Genomic DNA, 17,583 nt, shown 5'->3' on the forward strand with positions numbered 1-17,583 from the left:
AGAGTCCGGGGGCGATGCGGACCAGCCAGGAGCACAAAAGGTATTCACAGCTCCCCATTCTGCGGCCGCTGCCTCATTAAGGCAAAGGGCAGGGCCCAGGCGGGGCGGAGAGTAGGAAGCAGCTGCCTCTGCTTCTCAGAAACAAACGCACACCATTCTGGGGCCCAGGTGCTCCACGTGAAGCCGCTGTGAACGGCGATCCTGCAGCACGACGCACAGAGCTCTGAAGACCTGGGTCTGGGGGCTGCACCGCTGATGAGCTGGTGACTGTGGGCAAGTCACTTTCAGTCTGTTTTATCTCAGTTTTCCCAGCTGTGAAATGAGGGCTCTGACCTCTAAGGCCCGCAAAATCTGTCACCTACCACCAAGAGGGGACAGGTGCCGAACTTCCACAGCAAGTCCGAGTCGGCGACGGCCCTCGAGTAAAACCAGCGATGGGGGTGTCCTGGGGCTCAGGAGGAGGGGCTGGGAGAGGATCCAGGAGCAAGTGGACGCTCGGGGCACTGCTGGCCGGGGGACAAGAGCCATCGCGTGCAGGGCACCAGCTCTGCTTTGCTGCCTCTCTTGAGTTGATGTGAAATCTGTAGACGCAAGACGTGCCTGGGAAATCCACCTCCAGAGGCAGCGGCTGCAGGAGCGGGCGGTGGGGAGCAGGCGGAATTAAGACGCACCATTTGGGGCTTCCCTGGTGGCGCAGCGGTTGGGAGTCCGCCTGCCGATGCGGGGGACACGGGTTCGTGCCCCGGTCCGGGAAGATCCCGCGTGCCGCGGAGTGGCTGGGCCCGTGAGCCATGGCCGCTGAGCCTGTGCGTCCGGAGCCTGTGCTCCGCAACGGGAGAGGCCACAGCGGTGAGAGGCCCACGTACCGCAAAAAAAAAAAAAGAAAAAATGCACCATTTCACAGTTATTGTCCGGGAAACCCGGGGTCCAAGGTCAGAAAAGAGGCAGTTCAAAAGCAACCGACCAAAGAATCTGAGATTTTTTCCCCCTAGTTTTCTCCCTCACGTTTCAATTTCAAATCTGTGGTCACTGAACTCAGTATTTTTCTTCTTGAAGGTGGGGGAGGAAAGGGAGGCCAGGGTGGGGAAGATAGTCCTGAAGCAGGTGAACCAGCTGTAACCTCCCTGCCAACTGATGACTGTTTTACAAACAAATCTGCATTTGATTTCCTCCCACTCAAGACCCTCTTGGGTTCTAGTTAAAGTGTGTGTTGCGCTGGCTTATGAAAGATGTAATTTAAAAAATATTCCTTTGTTGGTTATTCTTCTGCTTCACTGTCTTTAGAAAAAAATGATAAAATGCTTACCTATAGAGCAAATCCAAAATTTTAAACTTTAATTGGATGATTTGCATCTAGTTACATATTGACACTAACACCCTGCGCGCTAATAATCCCGCACCTGTCACACAAACTCCTCTCGCTGATTTGCGATTAAACATCGCAAAGTCGATCCAAGTTGAAACCTGTGCTTCGCGTCCCTAACCCTCAAACACCCTAGAGAGCTGTGCGTGTTAGAGCACCTGGACTTCCTTCCTGATGTAATCATGTGTGAATCTTCCTTTTCCTACTTTCCAAATAATCACAAGCACAGACACACACAAACCTACCCAGACACCTCATTTTGCTGGTTGCAGTATGTTTTACATCCAAAAATCTTAAGAGAATACTTTTTCACAACTGTCGCCTCCCTAATTGGAAATCACCTTTATGAAAATCTTGCCCTTGCTAATAAAGAAATAACCTACCAAGATTCCATTTTTAATTATCAGCAAGTCTTCCAAAGCAGAAAACCCCAGTGGGGACTTTAAATATTTTGAGCAACAAAGTTTATGAACAGTTGATCAGGTGGAGAAGAGAAACACTGTTACGTAGCTTCTCTAATGTCACAGACGCCGTTACTGTGATGTTCCTGAAAAAGTGACTGACCGCTGCACAGACCCACGTGCGGCACGGACAAACCCTGCCTGGTTCCTGAAATTCCCTCTATTCCATTCGTCCGTGACCCTCTCAGATCTGGGCTCAAGCTTCCCCATCGCCTCTCTCTCCTCAACACAGGCTTCAGCTCCAAGAAGACGTCTGTTTGTTGCCCAGCCTTCTGGCTTTGCTCCATCCTCTCCCAGGCACCCCCGCCTCCATTTCTCTCCTTCTGAGTCCCTCGCTCACCTTCTCTGGGAAGCCCTCCCTGACCACCCCAGGCTCGCTGGGGCCCATCACAGAGCTGCTTGTCTGAAGCACACACCTAACCCAGTGTGAACCGGTCCTGCCTGTAAACTCCAACGGGAAATAAAGTTCTCTTCTGCCCCTATTGTTTCAGAAACTGTGACTCTATCATTGGAAGAAATAAATTCCGCAAAAGACACTTTCTGGAAGAGTTCGAAGTTCAGCCACGCAGCCTCCCCAAGGCTCTCTGAGGTGTTCATTCCTCAAGGGTGACCCGCACGCCAACAGGGCTGCAGACACAGATGCAGGCTCTTGGGGCCACACCCAGGCCGGGGCAGCTGCCGGCCGGGGGTGGGGAGAAGGGAGGGGCAGTCACGGGGCTGAGGCACAGAGACTCCAAACCAAAGGGGCCTCGGGAGAAAGTGATGCTGACGTCCAGTCTACCCCTGGGTGGGAGAGACGGCCTGCATCGGGGGCTCATGCTGGAGTTGTCCTCCCCCCCAGGTCCCTAAACGTTCCTCCTCTGACGCCCGGAAACTGCTGTCGCCGCCCGAGGCTCCTGGGCCGGGCTGTGCACGTGCTCTCTCTGAAGCCAGCCTGCCTGCCTGCCTCGACATCCGCGCCTCCTGTTGCCTCTGAAGGTCCGAGCCGTCGTTCCCCCTCTGACCGCCTTCTGTAATCTCTTAGCCTCTCTTACGCCAGGTCCGTGCTGTGCTAGGAGCTGGGCTTGGCCAGTTTTGACAGGCTAGTGCATTTCACTGCAGGTGATGCTACGCGGCACAGAGACGTCCCCTGGTACCCATCGAGTCCGCCTGAGAGTGGATGGTGCCCACTGGGGATGCGTGAGAGTGGAGTGCCCTTGGGCCAGCCTCCGGTAGCAGGCACCGGGCAGGTCTGTGGGCTTCTGCTGTCAGCGGCCTGCCCCGGGCCGTGGTCTGCAGACGCCGCCTGCAGAGAGCTGGGCTCTGGTTGAAGAGGCCTCTGGGGAGCTGCCCTCACCTCTTCCTGGGGACAAACGCCGTCCCGGGGGAAACGGGTGAGCAGAAGCTAAAGAAGTTGGGAGACAAGCCCTCAGAAGGGGAGACGGGTGTTCCGGGCCTGTTAAACTTCGCGGAGAACCGTCTTGCCCACTTACAGTGACCCTCGGTCTCTGATTACCTGCCTTCTAGAATTCCTTCCCCACCCTCCTACCATTTTGGTCTAAATCCCCGTTTAATCCATTTTTCACACTTCCCTTTACTGTTTCAGGCTTCTCCTCCCAACGCCCACCTTTCAGGATGGCTCGGCACCCTCTGCGAGAATCCGACGGCAGCAGGTCTCCAGGGACACCTGGCTGCACACAGGCTACCTCCCCCACCAAGGGATGCCCAAGCTGCGCCCCTCAACCGGGCAGGGGCGACACTCGTACTAGGGCAGGCCTGGGGGGCGGGGAGCGGGGGCTCCTTCTGACTGAGGGTGGCCTAGACCCGAATTCGCACCCCGGGTCCACCTTCCCCTCCAGACAGTGGACTGATGACTTGACTGATCTCTGGTCCTGGACAGACGGGGGAGAAGTGCTCCACAGAGTCCCTGGAACGCTGTCTCCACACCTGGCCTTCCCCACGATGACTGGATTTCCTGGAACAGTCCAGATCTCCAGGTTTCTCTCCGGTTTTCCCTAGAGGTACACGGCTTTCGTTGCAGACTGTATGTGCCAAGTTTTCGTTTAGTAAACGCGCCTGCATCTCTGGACCAGGGCCTGATGGAGAGAAAGCAGCCCATGCAAAGGCGAGGAGGTCGTAAGTGCACACTTGGGCTGGGAGGGCTGGGCCCAGAGCCGAGCAGCTGAGACGAATCCCACACCCACCGACAGGCGCTCCTGAGAACCACTGTCACCACGAACAGAGGCCCCTTAAACAGAACTCAGACGTGAGATGCACTGGCCCCTCCACGACCTTCTCTGACCCTCAGGAGCCCAGTGAAGAGTGCAAAGCCCCTTCCTTCCCATCCTGTGGTGAGGAGAGCTGGGCTCAGAGGAGGGCTCGGCCCAAGTTCCAGCCGATGTCACGGGAGGGGAGCATGGGCTTGAACGAACTTCAATATTGGGAGAGAAAGAAATTTAAAAAATGGAAAGTGTAGCAACAGGGAAAGAGACTAGGAAGACCCGCCCCGCACTGTCCCTGCAGCCCCGCCCAGCTTTCCTGCTTCCAGGCCCTGCTCCACAGGTCCACCCTTGCTGGGTCCACAGCCACAGCCACGAGGACACCGGGTCTGAGCTCATCCTCCTGCCCGGCACGCCCCCCATGCACCCGGGGGGCCATCTTTGCGGGCCCCCATGCCTTCTCCACCCGCCGCGGGCTTTGCGCTCCTCCCCGTGACCCTGCAGTGTTTGATGCCCACGCCGTGCCAACTGATGCCCACGCCGTGCCAGCTGCCTCCTGGTCACTCTGGGACGTGCTGCTTACCAGGGCTTCACGTGGGTTTACGGCAAATGAAATCATCAGCGGAGCAGACGAACGCTGCCGACTCTTCCTAAGTCTCCCCCCACGAGGAGGAAGGCGGGGCCCTCAGATCCGGGGGCGGGGGAGGGTCACGGCCTACCCCAGGCCACTCCTCCACGCGTACAATGAGCGCTGCTTGCCCGGAGCGGCCACGCCGTGTGGACCAGTGGCCACAGGCGGCTTTCGAAGCACCTCCGTGGGCATCGCTAGGAGGGAGCCTGTAGCTGGGGGCGGAGGGCAGGGACTCTCAGGGGGTCTTCCTGGGCCCAGGGCACCATCTGGGCTGCTCCTCTGGCTTCTGCAAGGTGGAGGGGTGCTCTGATTCTGACAGCGAGTGGGTAAGGCAGACTAGAACCTTCCCCGTATTGGAGTCGATTAAAAGGATGCCCCTCCCCTCGTCACCCCCCAAACTGCCCCCCACCTAGCAGCCGGTGAGAACCAGACCTCCCTCTCGGACACACTTTCTTCCCTTGGCTGTGACAGAACAAAACGGGAGGACCTGGGAAAGGTCGCCGGACACAGAGGAGGGAGGATAAGCCCCCCTGCTGCCCCCGCTTCCCAGACGTAACTTCCTGGCCAGCCTTGAGAAACACTTATTTGAGTAAAATCCAGATCTGCTGACACACCAGGAAAATGAAAACAGACCAGAGTAAGTAATGCAGGATCCAGAAGAAGCCGCAGAACCCAGGCCTCAGAAATCTTTGTATTAGAGGCTCCAGTCTTTTATTTTCAACATATCTCACCGAGGGGTCTGTTATTTTCAATTAAGTCTGATCTAATTATCAATGTCTGATCAGGGAAGTGGCTGCTATATCAGGACGGCAACATGTTTTCTTTACATGTTTAGATATTTCTTTGGCAATCTTTCCAGACCTCAGCCTCTCCTAGAAGATCTGTTTCCAAATCTCAGGAGCTATTTTTGAGGAACGTGTTGCACAGAAACCAGAGAACGAGCATGGAGTTGCTGCTTTTGGAAACCACATGTTGGAAAATTTAAGATGTATGAGCAAAACACGCTACACATTCAGGTCTCCCAGAAACACGTTCAGACCCAGAGTAGAAAGGGATCCGGAAGGTTTGACTGAGTTTGCAGAACAGCTTGTTGGCCCTGGCCCTGATCCCCTGACACTGAACACACAGACGAAAAGCAGGTCCCGGAAACGCTCGAGGCGGACAGGTCCCTTTGCTCTCATCACCCCAAAAGTGAGCAAGTTTTCCTTGGGTTCTCACAAGGCTGCCTTGACGAGCATGGCGTGACTTAAAGTACGGGGAGCCCGGGCCTGTCTGGGGGCTGCGGAGGCAGGAAGGCCCCGGGCCTCGTCTTCAGCAGCCGGGCTTCTACCTGACAATACACCCCCTTGCAAAACCGATCAGAATTGGGAAAGTTTCGAGTGAATTCTGCCTGTGGACGTTGGTACCGCCAGCTACTTCTGCAAAGGCAAAACCTGAAAGGTTCCAGTTGTCAGGCTCGACTGGGTCATCACAGAAAGAACTGCTCTTTCATAGCATCTCAGGGCACCTTCCATGTTTGAAGCAGGACAGATTTTGCTTATTGGAAATCTGCACACAGAAGTATTTTGACCTGAGAATCTAAACATAAAGCCAGGCCAGGGCACCGTAAGACGCACGGCTGACTGAAGTGGGAAGGGCTATGGTGGAAACTGGTGGTGGGTCAAGTATACCCCAGGAGTTCACCGTTTTCCACCTCAACTGGGAAACGCTTCTGTGCCAAGTGCTACACCCAGCAGGGGAGATTCACCTAGAAGGGCCCCTGAATCAAAGGCAAGGAGAACAGCCGACGTGGGACCTGCCCTCTCTTTGACAGCCCGGCTCTCCTTGCTCTCAGGCGCGAGGACGGGGGCCTCTGGGCTCCCAGGTGCGTCAGCCCGAGTCGGGGTGAGGGGACCGTGGCCGTCGTCTCCCGAAGAGTCTGGAGCTAGGGGGCTGGGCCCCGGGCGGCTCTCTGCAGGGCGCCTCCCGACCGCTTCCTCTCCTCTCCTCTGGGTCCGCTTCCAAAGGCCCCCAGGTTCCCAGGGAGCCTGCGGGCATTGGGAGACAAACCATCAAAAGAGGCCTCGCCGGCAATTCCGCGGGAGGCTGTGCCCTTGCGTGGGGAAGGGGAGTGGCTGCCGCTCTGGGAGGATCAAAGCCTCAGAGACACGGACTCAACATTCAAAGAGACTCGGGGAGAGAAAGGCGGGGACGCCGTCTAATCATCCAACAGCTTGTTTCTGCGCAGTGTTACCCAATCCCCGTGCACAGAAGTAGGACAGCGACGTGACAGAACACAGAATGTGCTGGTAGCCTCGCCTCACAAGCCCGCCGGATGCCCTTGGGGAGCGCGCGTGTGTAAATACACACTCACGTGTGCGGACAACATACGTGTCACGTGACATGCCAATTGGGGGAAAACAGGAATAAAAGTAAAGAAATTGGCTTTTCAGATCAGGAAATACAGACTTAATCCAAATACATTATGTTGCTCTATGTAGAGGACAAAAATAACATTTACTAAAACAAAGGGGAAAAGTTTGGCAGCGGAATTCCATTAAAACATGACCTTTAAAGATGGATTTCAGTTCTTCTACAAGTTAGCATACGCAAATCTTTCAAGTTTGAGCAAATTAAACTTTGATAGATTACCTGGTGAAATTGATACCTTGTTAAGTGTTAAAATAAGAGTTTATTAAGAAAGATGTGATTTTCCAATAGGTAAAGCAAACAAAAATATCACACACTTACGCGTGTAAACTAACTAAGAACCTTTAACATGCTGACTCTGTCTATGAGATAGCTCTATTTTAAGGGAGAAGAGAAAAAAAAAATGTTTAAACGTGTTTGCATTCGAAGCTAATAATGCAAACTACTCACTGTTTGGAAACAATTTATGAAAAGCCCACTGATTTTTCAGGAACCCTCCACGAGTCCGCTGGAACCTCAAACCCCAAACCACGGATTACGCGCATGCAGGGGCATGGCACGGACCACCGGGGACCGCAGGGGATGGATACTGGAAGACGCAGACCAGAGCTTCCTGAAGGGCCAACCACACGAGGGCCTTCCCACTAGAAGAATCTGGCAACGACACTACTGCTGTGCAGTTTAATTAGGACGCGTGGCCTCTCTGGCTCTCTGGGAAGAAGGAATCACACACCCAGTCCCTCCTCCAGACCACCAGCCCCTCCCCTCCCCTCCCCTCTCTCCCAAGGCCTGTGCCCTGCATCCTTCCTGCATGGGAACACTCAGGTCTTTCGTTTAAAGGGTGACCTCATATGCCAGTATCGGTAAAACCTATGACACTGCCACCTACCATTCCACCTTTCCTAGGCCATTCACTTACTTCTATACTTACACAATACTCTTTTTCTCCTTCAGAAACTTTATAAAATGAATTGAATATTTCCATCATGTCCCCATGAAATAAAGCACAATATTAAATTGTTCAATTTTCCTTGTAACTCCATGATGAGAATTACACTGAGGTTATCCATAACCTCACCTGTATTGTAGAATCAGCAAAGTGCAGAAGTTCAATGATTTGAAAACGAAGTGTGGAAGCAACAAGATACTGTCCTAAAATGACTGTTTTGTGCTTGAAATACTTTAAAAAACTTTTCAGACAGGTTTTTACACTTGAAGGGGGTCTCCATGGCAGTTACAGAAAAATCTAAGAAAGTATGGATACATGAATGAACGAATACCTGCTTCGTCCACAAATGTACAATCTTCTACGCGTAACTACACTCTTACAAGTCCTTAATCCATGACTCAGCTAAATGGAGAGCTAAAAATCATGGCACCCTTATCCCGAGTGTGTTCTGCTAAAAACAAATCAAAACAACACAACAGCCTAGTGCCAGCATGTTCTCACCGGTAAACAGGCCACTTTGAGGGGGCAAACCTCCACATTTAATCAAAGTAGTTCCCACAAGGGTGCCCTGTAGTAATTTCAAAACTAAGCCCACCAGAAAATCTTTACAATAATTTCATTTCCAAATTTTCCTAGATCCTATTTTTAAAGGAAAAGTTTTTTTCTGTGTTCTCCCCCCTACCTTTTTATTATTATTATTATTAATCTGGATTGAAGAAAAGCACACATTTCATTTATTGTCTGGATTACAGATTCTTATTAAACAAACCAGAGCTCATTATAAAATCAATATCAACTTAACCACCATGCCCCCAGGAGAACCACATAAAGGTCACTCCAAGAAATTCAAACAATTTTCCTGCTGGAAGGGCATGATTTTAATTACAGATACTATTAATTAGAGCTGTCACTGGGAAGCTTTTTTTTCTGTTAATTATCACAAACTCAGTCCTAAGTGTGCATTTGCAACCTGCACTTTTGTCAGAATTAGTCACTTCTGCATGCAAGTCCAACCTTTCCATTCTATCAATATTTTATATTCAAATTTCAAAGCATATCAAAGGATGCCGTGCTTTCTACAAACCTCCGCCCGTACGATCTGCCATCTCTCACACACCTAACAGAACTAGTGTGATAATTTATTTATGTCCCGCACAGGCTTGGCCCAGAAGAGACCCAAACGCCTACACTGGTTCTGCTCAATAGAATTTCTGGATACATTCTTACTAGTTTGTGTGACATTTTTCCCCAAGCTGCTTCTTCAAATGTGCTTTTTCTTTTGCTTTGAAGCAAAGCTAGCCCCTGAAATGCCATCTCCCACACATTTGAAGTTGCTGTTTCTTTATAAGAAAAGATCGTACTGACCAGGCTTCTGACCCCCTCCAGAAAACCAGAGGTTTTCTTCATTCAACAACACCACCGAGAGTTTTGAAGTAGGGAAAATAGCACTTTCTGGTCTCTCTTAAGCAGAGCGATTTTATCAGTTCATCCCAGCACCTTATGTGAGACAGGGTCAGGGCGGCTCTCAGACAAGCTCCTGAGGGGGGGGGGGGGGCGGTGTTCTAGACAGAGCTTGAGCCGCTCCCCAGCAGTGCAACTGTGATGACAGAATGATAACATTTACAGCCGTGACTGTAAAGCAGGATGCAGTATTTACACGACATATTCCATGTCACGGTCATGTGACTTCAGAAAGCAAAGACTCTACTCCAATGGGAGAAACGCTTTACAAAATGTATCTATTGAACTTCAGGAAACGATGATTAAGTAAATTACCTTCCCAGACGGGAAAATATACTTGGAGTTGAGTTATATTTTATGTTAGAAGAAATCAAGTGCCCTGACTGGTATATATTCTGGGCTTGCGTGAAGATGTGTTTTCATTACGAACATTATTAAATCTGGAGTGCGTGCTACGGAACTCCCAAACATTCTGTGAATTTTTTTTTATGTCCAGTTTCGTCTGAACCTCCTCCCCTCAGTCTCATTGGTTCCAATTTTTTTCCAGGTGTGTCTGGACCGTTTCTGCATCACCAGTGCATGGCTCCACCACTGCTCTCCTGAAGACATCCTTGGTTTACTTTCCATCTATCGGCCTTAGATGCCACTTTATCCAAATAACAGCGAAGGTGGCAACAGATCAGGTCAGAGGATCTTTTCACATGAGATCCTGAGGAAGCCGATGATTTAAGAGACACCTTCATACATCTACACAACCAATTTGTCTTGCAACTCCGGCATTTTTTATTAATAGTGGCCAAACTAAGGAAGATAACAGATAATACATAATTCATGTATTATACTTTTTCCACATTTCTAATTAGCAGCCCGCTTTCACAGCTAACATGAGACCATCCCAGAACAGCATAAGATTAATTTAGAGCAGGAAAACTAGGGTTTCAAGGTATTTACGTGAATGCTAATGAGAAGTTTCAAATCGTCATCACACAAGAACCCAAACTATGAATAAATGAACAACTGCTGGGAATGGGGGAGGGGCCAAAGACGACTTAAACAATCCGTCCATTCCAGTGGTGAATGGAACTGAAACAGCACTTAGAAAAGTCTCTTTTTACCTGGTAGGCGTTGGTGGCATCAGGGTCCGGGTCGCCCCCAGGTCCCGAGAGCTTCTCCTTCAGCCTGTACTGAGAGCTGTGTCGTAGGCAGTAGATGACGCCGGACGCCAGCAGGACCGCCACGATGGCGACGACGGAGACCAGAGTGAGCACGATGAACTTGGTCGAGTCCTCTCGTTCTGCCTGGTGAGGCAGAAGCTTGGGTTTGCTTTTCTGCAGAATAGGAGAGGGGGCAGGTTACTACCCGGTGAATCATGAGTCCTGAAAACCAGCCCTTCCAAACGCAACCTAAAACGTAAAGCTCTGGGCTGGCACTGAGACAACAGGAGGGCATCCAGGAAAGCAGCCCTCGGACCGGAAGCTACAGTCATTTCAACACAGCGCGCCGCAGACGGCAATGTTTTCACAAGGAACGTCATTACAGGCGTCACTTTTGTTTCCTTAACGGCCGCCGTTTTTCAAACTTAAAGGTATAAAGTATTCGGCAGCTAATTCACTGCCTTAAGTAAAATAAAGCCTTCGTCCCTTCTCAAGAGGTACGCGGGGAGCGGATGCCTCACAAACGGTGGGGCTGGGGTGGATAGACCGGATGGGGGTGCCTAGCTCCTGCTGTGCGTAAGGGTACCAGCAGAAGTCCAACCACTGAGCCTGCTTCTGTGAAGCGTCAGGCTAATATTCTTGCACATATTGCAGGGAGTTGCCATCCCGGAAGCCCCTCCGCTCGCCTTCCAAGGCACGTCCCCTCGTCCCCTCGTCCAGACCTCGGACCTGGGCCGCGTCTACACCCCGCACAGACCCCGCACTTCGCACCTCGGCACTTTTCCTTGAAAGGAGCTGCGAGACAGGGGCGCACTATGGTCCAGGAGTTCACTTCTCGGCGGGTGAAAGGTAAGGGAGCCCAGGTCCGTCGGGTTCTCCTGCTTCGCGGGGCGGGATGGGGGTGGGTAAGAACATCCTTTCGGCGCGTTGCACGAGTCTCCATGCACACAAAGTTGCACAGTGCGCGCCCTCATTAGCTTCATTATAAGGAATATCAGCAACAATTAAAACGCCAGGGGACGGTGGAGACTCGGCCAGCACACCCTTCCGCAATTACTCGGGGAATGAATAGAAATGCACGCCCCCGCCCCAGTCCTGGTTGCTACAAGATGAGAACAATTAGCAAACTCCTTTCCACCACCTAATTTCGCGTGGTAACAAAATGGATTTTTCCCCATGAATGCCTGGCCGGCCTATTCATTATCTCTCTTCTATTAGTAATTTTCTGCTCCGTATTCAGCCTCCCAACTCTTCATTTCCTCCTGTCTCCGAGTGTACACAGGGCCTCTTATGTCAGGCCGGGCCATTTTTATCTTGTAATCATAAAGGCCACCAAAGCAATTATCGCCGGTCCTGACTGGAAAAGCTGGTCATTAATTAGCCTCCTTTTGCCTTCGGTGCCGCGGATTAGCTGGTGCCGGGACTGGGTTAATGGAAACGCGGGTGAAATGAGAAAAGACGCCGGATTTTCTTGCCTGGATGCGAGGCTCCGAGGAGGACAGCAGGTCCGCCAGCGGCGGGAGGGACGGAGGCGCGGGGACGCTAGGGGGAGACGCGGACGGGGGGGGGGGTCGGGGGAGGGAGCCGGGACGCCCGGGCGGTGGGGCGAGCGGGGCGCGGGGGCCCCCCGGCCAGTGCGGCCGGGGCGCGCGGCCCTCGGCCTGGAGGGAGAGGCGGGCGGAAGACCCCTCCCCATCCTCTCTCACCCCTCCCCTCGCCCCTCCCTCCCCGGCCCAGAAAGAAGTCACCCGGAGGGCGGCCGGCTGCCAGCCCCGCAGGCCCCGCTTCCCCCCGGCACCGTGTCCCCGCCCCGCGCGGCGACAGGCCGAACCGCAGAAATAAACCGGAGGGACCCGGCCGCGGTGCCGGAGACGCGGGCGGACTGGGAGGGGGCCCGACACCCACGTGCCCGGCTCCTCGGCCCCCGCGCGGTGCCGCTGGTTCACGCCCGTCCTCCCGCGGCCGGTTCAAGAAGAGCGCGCCCCTCTCCAAGCCCTCCGGCCCGGGACGCTCCCCTGAGAGGCCGGCGAGGCTCCGGCCGCCCGGGTTCCCACCCCGCCGATGCGCCCCTCCCCCCACTAGCGCTCCTCCGCTCCCGGGAGAGGCCGGCTCCGAGCCTCCGCAGACGAGCGGGGACAACAAAGGAGGGCGCGCGGCCGGCGGAGGGGGCGTCCCGCTAGACCCCGCTCGGCGCCCCCAGCCGTCACTGCATCCCCCACTCCGCCCCGGCGCAGGCGACCGGCGGCCCCCGCCCCGCCCCCCCCAGGGGAGCCAGTCCAGGCGTCGGGGGGACCCCGCGCGCCCACGTGGCTGACCGCGCCCGGGTACGGGGACTTCCCGAACCCTTCTGCCCCGCGACGTGAAGCGCACACGCGCGCGGTGACCAGCCTGGCTCCGAGGGGACGCGCAGCGCCTCGGTGGGTGGCCACCACCTCAGTGCGCAGCCGACGGGCGGTCGCCAGCGCGCGGAGGACTGAGGACCTGAACAGGGTCCGGCCCAGGCGCGGGGTCTCGCTGGGTAAGAGGCACAAGCGTAGCCCGGTTGTCGCTCGGTTCCAGGTGGGAGGCCGTGAACGCGCAGAGGCCCTCTAAGGAGGCCGGCAGCGGCGCCCGCACTTTACCCTGGCCCGGGTCTGGGGCGGCAGGAGAGACCCCGGCGGGGCGCTCCCCCGGGAGGGAGGCCGGGCAGCCCTAAGTGTCGCCGCCCGGCCGGCTCGGCCCTTTTTGCCGGAAACCGACGGTCACCGTGACCCGTAGGCTGCGCTCTCGGCCGGGGAAGCGGAAAGGGGCCTGCCCGGCCTCCCCTCACGCAGCGCTTGGAGTTTACTCAGAGGTCAAAGAAAAATGTCAAGGAGAGTGACTGCCCGGGTCCCTCCTCCCTGGGCCCCGCTCTGTCTCCGGCCAGCTGCGCAGCCCCCGCTGGGTCCCAGGTGCTCCCGGGGAAGAGGACGGGACTCCACGTCCACTGAGTCCCACTTTCTACGGTCCCGTCCAGCTCCCCGCCGCCTGGGCCGGAGCTGCCCCGCAGGGAAGGGGTGGCAGTGGTCCTCTCGCATCCAGGAGAGGGGTCTGGTGAGGCTGGGGAGGGCGAGCACCGGGTCAAGGAGGGGCCTGGACGGCGGGCGTGGTCGGGGAGGAGGGATCTGACCAGGAGAGGAAGGAAGCCTGTTGGGGACAGAGAGGGATGCGCCGGTTTGGGCCACTGTGACGCTGCGGCCGCAGGATCTTAGGGCCCGGCTGGGAATCCTGCCTCTCGCTGGCCCCTGGGCACCTCGGTTGGAGCCCGAAAAGTCGCTCTTCCTTGGGGCGCCCTCAATGACTCCAACGTCCTACCTAGTGCTGTCGGGAGGGTCACGCGGGGAGGAAAAACGCTTGGCTGCAAGTCAGGACTGAGGAATCCCGGAAGAAATAAAAATTTACACTTTTTTAAAAAAATTAAAGAGCGTGAACTCCGTCCTCGGCACAGTGATTGAGTTTAAATAACTATGATTATTGTATAGCCTTTCTTTATTGTAGAGTTAAAAAAAATCTTAAGGGACCCCTGCTAACCAGGAGATTTAAGAGAAAGCAACGGGTGCCTTTGCTTAAAAGTGAGTCTGACCCTCTGTCCTGCCCAGGAGTGACCTGGGTCCCTGCTCCCCCAGGCCGAGGGGCTGTAACTACAGGTGCTTTCCTGCAGTCTTGTCCTGGCGCTGAGCCCTGCCGAGAGCCCTCCACTAATTAGAGGCATCTTGTCAGTCTTGACTTGAAATTGAAAGAAAATAATGTTTAAATATTTATGACTTTGACATTTACAGTCAGGCCGCCTCCTTCTGTACAGTGGCAGCTCCCACCCCCCGGAAAGTTTGGAGCAGGGGAGGGGTGAGGGGGAAGGTGGAGGAAGCAGCCGTCCCAAGCAGCCTGGTCACACAGGGAGCACGGGGTGTCTGTGTACCCCAGGGTGCAGGCGACACATATACAAGCACTTAATACTAAGTTGCAGAAGCAGGAAAAGTATGATTTTTTATAAGAATCAGGAAGAGTAAGTCAACTTTATATCAGGTTAGAGGCACCGAGAGTAAACTGAAGCACATTGCATATTTCTTCCACTCAACCATCTCCACCTGCAGCTCCTTGAACTTAGAATATAAAATATTGCAAAAGCTGTGATTTGAAATGCATATGTGACCACAGAGGCAATCAGTGGAATTGCTCTTAGAATCTGCAGACATTGTCCTGACCTATTTAAACTATTTTGATCTGTGCTTATAAGTGAAGGTGCCTGGGGCTTCCTTTATCTTCTTTGCCATTTATGGCAAAATGCCTTCAAAACTTTTTTTTTAAGCTGTCCACGTGGTAAGCCTAAAATAAAAGAAGAAAGAGGAAAAAAGAACATTGTATACCCGAACTTGATTGTGAGGCAGCCACACCAATATATAACTTCATGGTAAAAAATATTTGTTGACGGGTAGAAAAATGTAGCATTTTCCCAAGGCTGTGCTACGCAACCAGTTAGCAAGAGCAATTCATTATCGAAATCACTGGCTTCCATTTTAAAACGCACTTGTACCCAAAAACTTATGGGCACAGGCATGCAGCAATTTCATTGATACTAAACTTCTAATATTGTGGATGTTTTCATTTGCATCATTTCTAAAGAATCTGATTTGCAAACCCAGCCGTATCCCGTGTTCCTCTGCACTTTTATGTTCCTATAATTGTAAAGATCTTTTTCTCTGTAAAATTTAGAAATTAATTTCAGAGACTAATGAATGGTTAAAAACAAGTCTGTCTTTGGTTTCCCAGATGAACCATCTTAGAATTATTTGGAAATTTCACGCTAAGTTTACTAAGATATATTTACTAAGATATAGTAACTATCACTTTAAAGCCGATCAAAAATTTTAACAGCTTTCAGGCCACAGGAATGACCAAACTTAAAAATATTGGGGGGGTGTCTTAAAATATTTTAAAAGTATTTTTTAAAGCTGTTAACTGAACTATTTTTAATTTGGAACTGGCCACAGAATTCTAATAAATGAGAGAAGTCAGGCGGAAATAATCATGTATTAATTCTCTGCATTACAAAATCTTTTCAGAAGCTATTATCAGAGCAAGAGGCATTGCGGTCTGAATTCAGGGTGGGAGGAATCCTTTGTGCAGCTGAAGGCTATTGTTCGTTTGTGCAGATGAAATTGTACTTGCAAATCTGCCATTCAAGTAGCCAAAAAAAAAAAAAAAGCTTATATGGGCAAAAGAAAACAATCTCCAAGAAACAATTATTCTTAAATATAAACCTCAATGAAAATAAAGTGGGGATACGCTGTTTTAAAATCGTCTATTTATGAGGTATTGTTCAGGCATAGGCGTAAAAGTAGACACACAGAAGATTATAAAGTGTCTGTTTGCATCTTTAAGCACTCCTAGAAGATCAGTTTGGGGGAAATACTCTGTTTTCAGGTGTCAGGGAAGATTTACGATATTTATGTTGAAAGTGGGAAAAACACCCCCGTGTGAACTGATTTTTAGCAGAGCTTGATAAGCAGCAAATTGTCTCGGGGGAAACAGAGGGCGACCCTCCGAGAAGGGACCGACGTGGCCCGACCGGAGAGAAAGCCGGCCCGGCCACCTCTCAGGCTCCCTCGGCATGTTTATCGCATCCAAACTCAAACCCGACCAATAAGCTTGAAGCGCGGCCGGGGGCCCGCGCTGCAGAAGCGTACAGTCGGCCCGCGGCCTGCCCAGGCCCGGGCGCGCGCCCCCGGGGTCAGGCGTCCCCTGGGTCACCCGTGCTCTGGAAGGAGTTTTCCCTCCGCAAGAATCAAGCCCTTTTCAGCACTGGGGTTTCTGCTTCTCTCCTTCGCGGAGGCTTAGAAGTCGCCTCTGGGAGGCTCGCCTGGCGTCGCGGGTCAGGACCCTGCCGCGGCGCCGCCCAGAGCGCGGGTCCCGGGGGCGCACGGCCGTTTTCGGCCCCTCCCCCTCGACAGGCCCCGGCTTTCTCACTTCTCGTTCCCAGTCCCTCCCGCCTTTCTCCTGTAGGCGATCCGCATCGAGGTGGGAAAGATCGGACCGCAGCGCCGGACACAAAGGGTCGAGGGTTCCTGGGAGCCGCGGTATTCACAGCGCGGAGGGGTCCCCAGGCGGCCCCAGCCCGCTTCCCGCGGGGACAGTGCGGGGGGCCCAGCCCCTCCCGCCACAAAGCGCGCCGGCCGCGGGGCATGGATCAGTGTGCCCAACGACGCCCGCCCACCCCGGGCCCCGCGGAGCCGCACAGGTCCCCTGCCTCACCTCGCCGCCCGTCTCGGGAGCCAAGCGGGGTGTGCTTAGCTGCGTGCGGGCGGCCCCTCCGAGGCTGATAAAGAGAGGGGAGCTTCCGTGTCCCTCCTGCACGCAAACCTTCACCGCCTCGCACTTTCGTTCTCATTCATCCAGAGAAGGCCGGTTTGCCGAAGACCACTGGGCCCCGCAGCGCCCTTGACCCCAGGCGGGGAGGCTCCCCGGTGCCGACCAGGGGCCGCTGTCTGCGGACTTAGCGGGGCCACCGGACCCCAGAGCAGGAGGACGCGGGGGCAGGGGCCGGGGGCCGGGCCGGGGAGCTGGGCGGTTGGCGGGGGCACCGTGCCCGCTGCGGCCGATGGCTCCTGGCCACCCTCCGGCTGTGCGTTTGGGGGTGCAGTAGGCACTGGTGACTGTGACAGACACCCCCAGCCGTCCAGCGTGGAGCGACCTCTGAGCACTGATGACACAAAAGGGCGGGAGTCCGGCTCCGGCTCCACAGGATCTCTTCTGCTGAGGTTTCAACCCCTAGTTCGGGGTCTGCCCGACGGCCCCGACCGAGACCGAGGCTTCTGTAAAACCCCGAGGCAAGTCCCACTTCAGAACCACACAGGCAGTCAATAAATAAAGTCCCTCCTTCAAACAGCTCCGCGTCAGAAGTTTCTCTGGCAAGCGCGCGGCCGCCCCACCGGGGAGGGCGCC

At 53.9% G+C, this 17,583-nt stretch overlaps 1 protein-coding gene across 2 annotated transcripts in view; it reads right to left on the minus strand.

The window, feature by feature from the left end:
• The window catches only part of PTPRN2 (protein tyrosine phosphatase receptor type N2), a 689,751-nt gene that overhangs the window by 100,066 nt on the left and 572,102 nt on the right, over positions 1-17,583 (minus strand). For both annotated transcript variants that reach the window (XM_060021206.1, XM_060021207.1), the window contains exon 13: positions 10,588-10,800. In XM_060021206.1, coding sequence (XP_059877189.1) covers positions 10,588-10,800 — 213 coding nt within the window. The remainder of the gene's footprint in view (positions 1-10,587; positions 10,801-17,583) is intronic.

Source organism: Delphinus delphis, chromosome 9 (assembly GCF_949987515.2).
Source record: "Delphinus delphis chromosome 9, mDelDel1.2, whole genome shotgun sequence".
In the NCBI taxonomy this organism is placed as follows: Eukaryota; Metazoa; Chordata; class Mammalia; order Artiodactyla; family Delphinidae; genus Delphinus; species Delphinus delphis.